The following is a 12,798-nucleotide window of genomic DNA, read 5'->3' on the forward strand; positions in this document are numbered from 1 at the left end:
GATACTCGTCGGTCGAGGATCGGCAAAGGGCGGTGGCGGCGTAGCGGCGGGCGGAACCGGGTAAGGGCATCCTCTCGTTCGCTGCGGTCGCCGTTGGCTTCATAAGATCCGTTACACGTTGTTCTACGCTCCGTTGTGCAAGAAAGGTGCTTCACTCCGCTGGTGCTACCCGTAGGTTGTTGACATTTGACATTGTTCCACTATCCCGACGCACACAACCTTCTGTTGGCGATAGATGAGAGTCAGATCACTTCATTATCCACCGTAAACACTCCTGCAGACCACCTGCACTGTGAAAGTATTTAACGCACAAAACATCCGATCTGAATGCCCCACATCACAAGAAAATCCTGACTGACCCAAGGCTTTGCGCAACACTTGTGCCATGTACAGCAACAATGTAACCGTAGTAATAAATTCCTTTTTGACACCGTTTTGCAGTCTCACCACTACCGCACCATGTCACACGCTCGTAGCGTCTGACGTTGGTCTAGGATAATCTAGTAGGCACGTAGTAGCTGCGAATGTTGTAGCCGATGCCGGGTTACTATTGGCAACACACAACCACCGTCGTTTCGATCACGGACACTATCGTAGGCCCGAGCACACTCCGTTGCTGGCGCTTCAGGAACATTTACGTCGACAACGATACGGCTTCGTCCAGCCGTCGGCAGCCGGTCGTGCCCTTTTCGTTACACAACATCACGAAACTCATACAATCGAAAACACCCACTACTACTACCCAGATAGGGAGAGAGGGACACGTCTAATCCTGGCCGCCGTCGGAATACACGCGGTGGCTCAAATTATATAAGCGGCATCCGGATATCTCACAACTAAGCGCGATGTTTCTGTTGCTGCGGCGGATTTCCAAAAGCGATGCAAAAAGTGTTAAGGATCTCATCCATAAAATCACATGAACATTCACCAGACACGGTGTAGTCGTTGTTGTAGGACGATTTGTATGACCGGATTTGACGATTCTGGTTGTGTTACGGATATGTCTACCTACTTAGAGGAGCACCATTTCTCCTTCACCTTGATTCATACCTGGGTATTCCACTAGATTTTTCTTGTTCAGGTATGTCGTTGAACCAAAGAGAACTGGAACGATTCGCACGTTTCTCGGTTTATTTTTTCGTTGAGCAATGAGAAAAGACACTTTCACACAAGCCACCAACTATCAAGTAACAGGACGATTTTCCTTCTAAGACGTGAGAATGGCTCTACATGATTGCACATGAAGAAAACGTTTGGTTGCTTCTATCGTATCTACGGTGCTACACAACACTGACTCCTAGGGCTGCGTTACTATGCAACGATAACTTTTTCCATTCATTTTTTCCCCCTACACGGGAGAAGGTTCACAGATGGTACCACCGTTTACCCAGTGCAAACTTCCACTGGCTATAATTCTGTAGTTTCACATTACCCACTTTTTAGTGCTCCAGTGACAGTTCCATTTCCATTAGCAAAGAAGTTGAAAACGGAAAAAGTATTTAACTTGGATTCGACATAGCCGTCGCACTAATTATCCTCCCTGTTTGGGCCGCCTGCTTGTGTAACTAAGGTGCGTCAACGTTAGAGGAGGATGGTTCACATCCCAATCCTCAATCTAGTTCGACCGACACAGGGCACCGACCGTTCGACCGACTTTGTGCACGGCTCAACTACTACTGACAAGACCGAAAGTGTCCTCGTTGGTGCCACACTGTTCGGGATACAAGAAGGATATACACGGAAACCGAACCGAGTTCCGTTCGGTGAGACGAAGTTTTATCAATATCCTGGAGGGGAAATCGGGCGTTCAGAGCGGCGGATTCAACGCTTGATTTGGGCGCAATATTTTGCAAGTGGTGTTTCATACAGTGAACATAATTCAGAAGCTTCGTTAGAACATTTCTCTTTTGTCTCAAAAAGAATCTTTAAAAAATGCAATGTCCCAAACCAGACCAGATGTCTACAACAACTAAGATACTAGTGTTTGAAACCAGCTTCGATTGCGTTGCAAAAGACACAAAACATTAACAACGGCTTTGAGGATATGCGATGTGCGCATGTCCGCCAACTTGTTGTCGAACGTAAACAAACCATTTTACCCGCTGGAATCGCGTACCAGACTTCCCCCCTCCAGGCTTTCGATCGGGGAAAGGGGGGCCCGTTATAGAAGTGTTGAAATTTTACGTAAATGGAAAGTCGACCTAATGTCGAGAGTCAGTCCAGTACGATGAATTCCCCTAATAGTCGTTACCGGCTGCTTTTGTTTTCAGCTGATAATAAAAAAAAAACAAAATTTTAGTGATGCTTATTTCATTTCCCCACCCTGCTGAGGGTACGTAAGCGATTCCGTGTGTTATGTCGCAGAACGGCTCTTCTGACTTCCCTTAACTGGCCTAGTAATCGGATTCAGGTATTTTATTTACCCTATTTTCCTTCCTTCGCAAAACGAACAGACGTAACACTTTAACACATCCAGTATGGCACAGTTTTAAGGCACAGAAAGAACTTCGTCATTGACGGCTGTTCATCAATTCCACCTCCTTGCGTCGGGCACATGGACACAGGAGGAACCCGAACGGAAGTTGCATTACCATGACGTCACGAAAATGGTAGAAAATAGAATTCGATTGAATAGCGATAGCAGCGAGTCACTGGAAAGTGGTTTCCCCACCCGCCGGCGAGGAGAGGCCATTACCCCATTGAGGACGCCGCTTTCCCGTCGGCGTCGTGTGGCCTGCTTGTGCCCGTTTCTAATCACCCATAAAACTATTATTCATACCCACCCATGCCAAGGGAAGGAGAAACAGGTTGAAATAAACGAGCAGAAGAAAGCAGGTCCTAGCAACACATACACTAAACGCTAGCACTAGGTTATAATAGCGTTCCGTGCAGACGGTGGAATAGTGACGTGACACGGCGTTTATTACGTTCACGTTCAGCTGTAGAAGCGAAATCGATTAGAGTCTCAGGGGAGATTTGTTTTTACTTGATTAGAAGGAAAATTGATTTTTGCAATCAGAATCAGAAGGCTTTATTTTAAATGACTTTATTTTGCGTGTATTTTTTAATTACTTTTTTTTAAACAGGGACGCCCTAGCCATATTGCTGTATGCCAATTCCTTTATGTATTACTCCACCTAAATTCATCCACTATCTCAACCACACCACGTACGGTTCAATTTGGATTCGGCAACCGCTCGTTCAACAATAAACCAAGAATGGAAATTGCTCGATGGAGATGCCTACCGATCCCATTCGCGAAGCATAAATGTATTGAAAATTGCGTTACCTCAAAACACAATTCCATTTGTATGTTTGCTGATGCCCACCGAACATGTTTTCGCTTAACACACTAAAACCAATCTTTTACGCAGACTTGGCGCATTCCAACCCGAATGGGAATGGAATCGGGTGGGAGGTTAGCATTTTCCTTTTTTCTCCCCCATAAAATTACCGATTCGTTGCGAGTCGGGAAAATGCTTCCTTCCCCTCGCATCAACGCACATCATTCTGATGACATTTGTTTTCGGTAGTGTGGAAGCGGCCCTTCCACAGAGGCAACAAATCCCGGAAGCCACCGTCAACATCACCATCAGCGAGACAAGACAACGCGGAAAAAGGAAGCTGCCGTGTTAACTTTTATGTTTATGTTAGAGCGACGAAAAAGAAGGACCTCAAAATAATGCGTCCGGAGTTGAACCGGATAGAACTGGGGTATTTGAGAGGGACGCTTCTGAGCTTTGCGTATTGGCTTGATTTTTCTGCAGTCTCCCTCAGCATTCAACGACCTTTACATTCTATTTTTATTACAATGGGTAGCATGGCGGAGGAATTTGGCGTGAAGGAGGAAGAGATAAAATAAATTTTCCAAACAAAAATCATACACTCGCATATTCCGTTCATCCTACTTTCGGAGGGCCGTATTTCATTCAATTGCTTTTCCGTGCGGAAAAATGTCATCCACCAAATATGGACACTGAATACATTAAGGGACACACGAACACTCGATGTATTCATGAACCTAAAACCGGACTTCAACCCAAAGCCCGAAACAATGGGCGAAAAGAAATCAAATTCAAATAAAAAAACAATAAAAACGGAGCCGCAGTAAATCCCGGCGCTGTCGGAACATGTCCATTCGCCCGAACCCAAACAACGGTTGGCTGTGCGAGGTCATATTTTTCTGTCCGTTGCCTTGATATCTCCGGCTTTCGCAGGATATTTTATTAGTCGCGAAAGGATGCGGCGACGAGGCGATTTTTTCCATGTCCAAAACGAGTCCTTACTTTCCCCTCTCCCTTTTAGGCGATCGGTTGTTGGACGCTGGACTGCTATCAAACAAATGGAAAATTTTGTTGACAGTCTCGGCGCGGAGGCTCCCCGGAGAAAAGGACGAACCTCCCCACATAGCCGCATTGGTGCAAACTTTGTAAAACTGCGGCTTAACGAACGGCCAAAAGTGGAAGCCAACTCCGGCGCCACCGTCTACGAGGCGAGTGAAGCGTGGGAGGGGAGAGGGGGCGAAAAAGATTTGCGCGCCACGGCGCACTTGCCATTTACTTCCGAGCCGGAGAAATTTACATAGACAGCAGGAAGCGGTTTGCTGCAACAGTTCCGCGTAGCGCCAGAACTTGGGCCAGTTCTCAATGGACATTTTCCTATTGCACCATACTGGGGGTAGGTACCAGGGAGGGTGGTGGGTGAATTAAATTACCATTTCTATTTTTCGAATTTTATTTTCTTTCTATATTTGTTGCCGAGGCCGACAGTCAGTTTGCAAACCAATGATGTACTTCTTTGCATAGGGAAGGGGAAAATAAGTTGAGCAAACTCTAACTACCTAGAGGATGATTTTCGAAATGCAATATGTTTCTAGTGTAAACCTTCTTTGACTCCACACAAACCCAAACGTCGTGTAAAAAATCAAATAGTTAGCGACTGAATACTAAATGACCAATTTCCGGTACAGGAGAAATGGTCATTAAAATTAAAAGTTCAACTTTTAAATTGTTCGCTCCACGTTTCACGTCAAAATTGATTGAAAATGGCTCGCAATATTTTCTCGCGGAAATAAAAGCGGAATCGAAAAGTATAATGCTGGGGCAAATGAACAACGGTAAAAAATGGAGTGCTCCGAAACTGGTGATAGCTCTCAGCACGATTTACTGGAATGTTCATCTCCCGTCCCCCAGAAAGAACCGGCCATAAATATGTAAATATTTCCAGGGCGAGAAAATAAATAATCCATCGGATGAAGGTCGGGGCCATTAATTGAGTCCAACGGTGGGGACGCGGAGTGGACGGAGAGCGGTTAGGGATGGAGTGCGCGCAGTACAAGGGATATTGCGATTATCGTCATTTTCGTACCGGATTAGTTTAATCGTTGCCAGCTGGCACCCCCACCCCCGGTGGTGGGTGACGTGAAGCAGGCGGACTTTGGGATGTCTATCAATGCCATCATTTTATTTTTCCTCCATCGGATGATCTCTTCTCGGGGGTTCCTTCCTTTCGAGCAAGGAATTGTTACGTAAATGGCAGCACGGGAGATAACAAGAAGATTTGCGTCACTAAACACACAAGTCTGTTCATTTACAAATCAAATCGGTTAATTGGACGGCAGAGGAAGGAGTGGGTATTCAATGAGATGTTTTTCCGAATTATGCAACCTCCGGCCATCTCGTTGGCAGGATTATAAACTTTTTCCCAAACGCCCACTTGGTGGAAGGCCCTTCCAGTTTAACCGATTTCACGTCCATTGTCCAATGCTGGAAGCTGATCCAGTTTAACACGTGAAGTAAGAAAATTTTTCGCAAACAGAGTCTGTCAACTTACTAGTGAACCGTTACCATCTGTTAGTGGTTTAGCTTCTTTGTCATAATTATCAGTCACTTCCGAATGAAGTGCGTCATAAAAGTCATTTGGAGTACTGTTTCTCGAGTAGGCACTAGAAGAGTTCCTCACCCACTTAACGCCACTCAATGTGATTGACTACTGCTACCTGGAGCCCGCGGCTAGGAATCATTGCGGAATACGTATTTGTTTACCGTGTAGTTTCAATTATGCTTTACGATTACCTATAAAACTGTTTACATAATATCAGTTTCACTTTAACTTTGAATACTGCATTAAAAGCAAACTATTTCGATTTCCACAAAAACATGCTCAACCAAAGGTTGTGTTCCCCATTAAACGAATCTTAACAGGTACTTCAAAAACACGTTATCAGCAATCAAATGTCTAAAACATGCAAACATCGCCCAGATGACGGAGCGGCGGGCTTTAAGCTGGCCGGAAAAATAAATTGAAAACGATCAACACAAACCGCAACACTGTCGATTGCAGGAAAAAAGGTACAAAGCTTCTCTAGATTGCGCTAGTTTAGTCCACCTTCTTCCGGGCGAGACTTCATCAAAGGTGAAAGCGTTGAGTGAGTGAAAGAAATAAAATAGAAAGAGGGGAAAAAAAAACAATCCCAATTCATCTCATCTACCGCCGGCTTCATCAGCTTGGAATGAGCGAAAGGGAAAGGGAAAACACATCATTGCAAGTTAAATCATGTCCTCCACCTCCACTGGCGATCTTTGGCCATACCGTCGATAAATCATCCATCGAAGCTGGTGGGTTTGGCAGACGAATAAATAGAACCTTCCCGTGATGACTCACGGTGATCCATCCGTCGCCCCGGACCCCGGTACTTGGAGGAAATTCCACCCCGTTCCCCCGGAGCTTCTTGACCAGAAAGAAAACTAACCAAGGTCCTCCATCAAAATCCTTCCCCTTCGATCGATCGAAGTGTATGTGCTTGCTTGGCCACCAACCAGCTTTCGGTTCGGTGGCTGTTGATTTGGTACAAACACCATCATCTCCTTCCCTCAACAGGGCCCTTCGGAAAACCTCCCAACTGACTTACGGACGTTGGTAGTCAAAGAAGATACTAACGACCGATCAAAACCATCCACATCCTTCAGAAGCGTGGGATATATAAATAATTCGTGGGATGAATGACGGATGGCGTTGGTTGACGCGGTGAGGGGTTGTGAAGAGGGTGTTCAGATCGATCGGTTGGAATTAGCGGGTTTTTCTCTTCTAGCTGCGCTTCCACCCACCCACAGGTAGCCTCCAACCAGTTGATTTGAAGATGGAGAACGTTCGACGAACGATAAACGATTTCCAACTATTAATCTTTCATCGTGAACAAGGGGTTTGCTAGGAGGGTGGGTTGGGGGGTGAAATGGCAAATAGTTTTAGAACTTTCCGACCGGCGGACAGAAAGCTATTGGAAGGAAAAGTTTGACTTTTTGTTTTGTTTAGCAATAGTTTGTACTCGGAGCCGAATACAGTATTCTTTCGGATTCGGATGCGGTTTTAGGAAGATGGAGTCGGAGTAGATAGGCGAATCCATTCGGAAGTTCACATCACTAGAACTAGATTCGATTTTAAAAAGGAAATCAATCGCCAACGAACCGTGGAACATTCACCAAGTGTTACCCGCGGTAGTAGTAGTATTTTGCTCGGTTCTGCTTAATTACCACACCTAATGTTTCCCCACGTTTTATTTTTTGAGTTGTGAGAAAGAAATCGAGTTTTACAAAAGTTTGATCTATTGATATGCGAAAAGGATGTAAAGTACTCGCTTCACAGGATCGGGTGTGGAGAAAAAACGAAAGGTAGCACAAAGATACAGGAAATCAGGTTACGTCGTAAAATAAAACGGGAAGAATCGATGTGAGTGGGGAGGGACACAATCCGGCACGGGAGGGGCTGGTGGGAGTACGATAGAAAACCACTGGTGGTTTTCCGTATTTTCCTTCCATGGAAGACGATGGAAAGGATGATGATGAGGATGATGATGATGATACCAAACGATGCATATTTAATCTTCCTTTCCACCCGAAACGCTATTGATTCGATGAGAATAACTGCACGTTTCATGTGGCTTCAAGGTAAAGGTGTTCCTTCGGGTTGCAAACCGTACCAGCAACTGGTGGCACGAAAGGGAACGAAATAAATTATAAATGGAACCGGGGAGCTGGTTAAAGTGTTGGCTAATGGAAGATGGAGGAAGGACTTAACGTTGTCGTTCGTATGTAAAAAAGAAAAAATTCTACTCTGGCATCTTTCTCGCTCGAACAGTTTGTAAATGCATCCTTTCATTCTGCATTCCTGCAAGAAATCGTGATAGTCTTGATATTGACAACTTTTTGAAGAAAAAAAGTTTATTTTCCCCGACAAAAAACAGCACTTGTTCGACCGGTCATTTAAAGTTGGTTCGTTTGGAAATTGATAACGAACTACGCCATGTTGACTTGGGTTCACTAGTAACAAGAAGGAAACGAAACTAAAAAAAAAAACATACAACCCTTATTAGCTTCTTTCCGAAAAGGAAAACTGAAAGTGCAGTAGTATTCGATGGCCGTTATCAATGATGACCACAGTGAAAAGAAAATCCTTTCGAAGCCACATAACCAACGGAAAAAGAACAGCGGAAGTCAAGCGTTGAAGAGCTTTTCAAGGAAAATCTTATACCGGCTTGCATTTTAGTGGGTTTAGAACAGAAACTGTTGTGCAAAAAAACTTTATAGTCGTATAAAACAGATCGACATCAAAGGAGGCTTTCACCAAGGATTTTAAAATGAAATAAATTTGAAAAAATTGGCTGCAAAAAAACGGGCAAAGTAGTCCCAAGCATAACATGGTTGTTTGATTACAATCGAGAGTGTTTTACGAAACACAAAAATTTAACACCTAATCCTACTGAAGAAAGATAGGAATTGTAAAAGAGGTTGAGAAATAGTCCGACACCAGAAGGAAGAAGATTGTGATCATTTAGTAGAGTAGTTCAATAGCAATGACGAGAGTCGTGCCATTCATTTTCGAAGTAACCTACTAAAATACTTCAAGCTTCAAAAGACCTACACATTTCAAGAACGTTCCTTGCGGGTATAGAAGCGGCCCAAAACAAAGACGGTAATTACGCTGAGAAGCAGAAGAGTTTTTTAAACAATTAATGTAAAACATCACCTTTTGCAGAGAATAACTCAACTTAGAATCCAGTCCTACAGCACCGGTTGTCTACTGACTACCAAAAGAAGATCATACATTTCCTATGTATTAAGCTATATTAATGGATTGGTTTCGGATCTTCCCACTGTGTCCCGGTCGACCACACCCCTCGATCATTGAACTGCACTTGCCCGAAACGGGACCAAGCAAGGGTGCCAGTGGCGAGTACCGCCACCCACGAAATCTTCAGTTCCGCATGATCGGCCTAGATTCACCTGCGAGACTAATCGGTCACAAGGAGGCTTGCGAAAACGCCCGTGAGCGCCTCGTGGTGAAGAAGACCAAGCGAACCTTATCTTGCAAGAGGAAGCAAGGGAACGATAACTTACAATCCGTCTCTACCCCTCGCTCCGATCTCGTGCTTCAGAAGAACTCCACAACACGGTCTGATGCTGATCGTATCATTGGCGACCGTCGCTACTTCGGAGACACTTGAAGTGATTTCTCGTTCGATTCGCTATCACGTTGCCCGGTAGGGTAGGACTCGACCGACATCTAATCAAGTCCAGTCCACCACGTTCCAGATATGATACGGGAAGATGGTGTAGGGTTGTTTATGGACTCCCGCCGTCGTGGGCTTGCTCTTATCTGGTCTCTATAAAAGCCACCGTCCAGGTGCGATGGCATGTTATAGTGATTTTTGCAACCGTCGCGAAACGGTTCCCCGAGGTGGTGTCAGGTTTCTAACATGAAGAAAGTTGGAGCATCGTTTGCTCTGTTGGTGGCGCTGGTAGCGGTCGTTGCCTTGTTGCAACCCGCTCCAACCATAGCCGATCGTCTGCGACCAAAGGGATACAAGCAGACGGTGCAGAAGTTACAGAAGTTTTACGGTAAGCTTTCAAACAGAAAGTGTGGGATAGTAACTTAAAACACGTACGGCGCGTAGTTAGTTCCACGAATCTACGCACATGTAGACCCCCCACAAGTTTTATTGCGGGTGTAAGCTATCCGTTAATCTTATCGTGTCTCCTTGTAATCAACAATCCATGACGCAGGATCGTACCATGTCAGTGCAACGTCTATGATACTCTCCTTGTTTTTCTTCTCCTTCCCAGTTGAATTCGAAGCTGAAGTGTCCCGGGAATTCCGTCGCTGGAAACATGAGGGCGTGATGTCGCCACGGTTTCGCGAGATAATCGCCTCGTCCCGCATTGGAACGCACGAGCGGGCGCCAGAGTTACGCGAACTGCCTACGGCACGCGAGGGAGCCTTCTGTGGAATCTGCCGTGGGTTCGGTGGATCCGTTTTGGAGCTCCGTCGTGGAGGGGCGTCTCGTGAGGAGATGTACAATACCACCGTCGAGCTGTGCACGTTGCTAAACGTTCAGGAGGAACACATTTGCCGCGGGTTGATAGAGCTAAACATTGACCCGCTACTGTACATCGTGGACAACCGGCCGCAGTTGTCTTCCGGTTCGCTCTGTGCCGTGGTGTTCCAGTCGGACGCTTGCATTCTGGATGACCCAGTGTTCAGCGATTGGGCTGTAGACATTGACCCGAACGGTACCCCGGTGACCGCCTCCAAGTCGGGAACGCCCCAGCGTGGCCCGAACGATCTGAAGATCGTGCAGCTGACTGACCTGCACTATGATCCAAACTATCGCACCGGATACAATGCGGACTGTGGTGCGCCAGCCTGTTGCCGTGAGTCGCAGGGTATCCCCGAGGATCCAGCTGCCGCTGCGGGCCATTGGGGAGACTATCGGGCATGTGATACACCTTGGAACGCGGTGGAGGATCTGATTGATCGAGTAGTGGAGGATCATTCCGATGCGGACTTTGTCTACCACACTGGGGACATTATCGATCACGGCATCTGGGAAACGTCGATCGGGTATAATGTACGTTCGATCGCGCAGGTCATTGATAAGCTGCGTGAAGCGTTCCCGGACACGCCGGTGTACAACATTCTCGGCAATCATGAGGCACACCCCACGAACGTGTACGCCCTTGGTGACATTGGACGCAACGATTTCTCCACCAACTGGTTGTACCATCTGTCGGCGGATCTCTGGAGCCATTGGTTGCCACGGGCAACGGCACAAACAATCCGTCTCGGGGGTTACTACACCGCCTTGGTGCGACCCGGGTTCCGTGTTGTGGCGCTCAACAACAACGATTGCTACACGTTCAACTGGTGGATCCTTTACCAGCCCGATGCACTGGTAACGCAGCTCCAGTGGCTTCATGACGTTCTCCTGCAGGCGGAAAGGGCCGGAGAAAAGGTTCACATCCTGGCCCATCTTCCCATCTCGTCCGATTGTTTCAGCGTGTGGCAACGGGAGTACCGCCGGATTCTGGAGCGTTTCCGGGATACCGTCAGCGGTCAGTTCCACGGACACACGCACAAGGATGAGTTCAACGTGTTCTACGGCGCTGAGCAGCCGGAGTTTGCCGTGGGTGTTGCATGGAACGGTGGCAGTGGAACGGCCCACACGAACGTCAATCCCAACTACGTCGTGTACTACGTCAATCCTGAGACTTATGTAAGCTTTCAAGCGTCGCCATGGCAAACGAAAAACAATCGAAACGGTTGAATAATCTTTGATCTTAATTTTCGCACCCGCAGGAAGTGACCGACTTCGAATCGTACGCGTACAACCTGACCGAAGCCAATTTGACGCCGGACGAGCGCCCGGACTGGTTCCGGATGTACTCGTTCCCGGAAGAGTTCGGTGTGTCCGATCTCAGCCCGGCCGGAATGGATGAACTGATCCAGCGGCTGGCCACCCCCATCGGACGGGAAGATCTGCGCCGCTATTGGGAGTTCAAAGTGAAGCTGGCCGATGCGTCACTGGCAAACGGATGCAGCGACACCTGTCTGCTGAACCATCTCTGCGAGATCGTCACCAATGAGTCCGGTGACGACCGGAAGTGCCAGGAGCTTTCCGATATGTTTGAATGAGCACAACTTCCCGAACAAACTTTACGTCATAACACATTTATGCGTTTTATAAACGTACAAAGAAGAGTTAAATACAAAAAAATATTGTAAAAATAACCCATCGGTGCACTTTTCCGATCTTCGAGACAATGTTTCTCGCGCAACCTTGTTCTGGACGGGATAACGATAATGTTTAATTTTATCAAATGGGGAAGCGCAAGTTGGTTACCGAACAATCTATTATGTCACATCACCCTGGCAATGATAAGGACAAGGTGAATGATTTCATTTTTCTGCACCCCATGTAGAAAGTATTTGATTGAGCGAATCAAAAGTTATCAATTTGATCAACTGCTGATAACGTTCAAAATGTTTATTTTAGCTATGACAATGATTTTTGACGAAGAAGTTTGTTTATAGTAGAAAAGAACGTAGGCTTTTTTCCGTCAACTCCGCGGTGAATTGAAACATTATCAATTCCAAATTCGTTTAGTTTACAAAAGATTGTACGTTTCGAAATATACAGAACAAAATAAAATTTGAAACATTCAAAAGAAACAAATATGTATCTAAAGATGACAAATAACATGGAATTAAACAAAGACAAATACGATCACTTACCACGAGTGAATTTAAAATCCTGAAAATATGGTTTGATTTCCAAACGGAAGTTCAAAAGCGGGAGATTTAACGTTGATTCTTCATCACAACAATAGTTGGTGCTGTCGACGCAATCTTTGCACCGCACTAGCACAGTCCACACGCCGCAAAAGCAAGCTGAGAAAACTAACTGTGGCTGCAATCGCTGTATAGTGTCCGAAACCACACACAAATTAAGTTTCTACACTTCCT

The 12,798-nt window shown here is 46.0% G+C and overlaps 1 protein-coding gene across 1 annotated transcript; it reads left to right on the forward strand.

Annotated features, from left to right (window-relative positions):
* Positions 1-9,751: 9,751 nt before the first annotated feature.
* Positions 9,752-11,967, forward strand: LOC131293438 (sphingomyelin phosphodiesterase-like). Its single transcript, XM_058321514.1, has 3 exons — positions 9,752-9,893; positions 10,119-11,548; positions 11,632-11,967. The coding sequence occupies exons 1-3, from the start codon at positions 9,752-9,754 to the stop codon at positions 11,965-11,967; spliced, it is 1,908 nt and encodes a 635-aa protein (XP_058177497.1).
* The last annotated feature ends 831 nt before the right edge of the window (positions 11,968-12,798 follow it).

The sequence above is a fragment of the Anopheles ziemanni genome, chromosome 2, assembly GCF_943734765.1.
Source record: "Anopheles ziemanni chromosome 2, idAnoZiCoDA_A2_x.2, whole genome shotgun sequence".
In the NCBI taxonomy this organism is placed as follows: domain Eukaryota; kingdom Metazoa; phylum Arthropoda; class Insecta; order Diptera; family Culicidae; genus Anopheles; species Anopheles ziemanni.

What these genes read in the sequence shown, in the direction of transcription:
- LOC131293438 (XM_058321514.1), top strand. Translation starts at nt 9,752, where the DNA reads ATGAAGAAAGTTGGAGCATCGTTTGCTCTGTTGGTGGCGCTGGTAGCG. An exon ending in GAAGTTACAGAAGTTTTACG is followed by an intron (nt 9,894 to 10,118) that starts GTAAGCTTTCAA and finishes TCTCCTTCCCAG; the next exon opens with TTGAATTCGAAGCTGAAGTG. An exon ending in ACGTCAATCCTGAGACTTAT is followed by an intron (nt 11,549 to 11,631) that starts GTAAGCTTTCAA and finishes TCGCACCCGCAG; the next exon opens with GAAGTGACCGACTTCGAATC.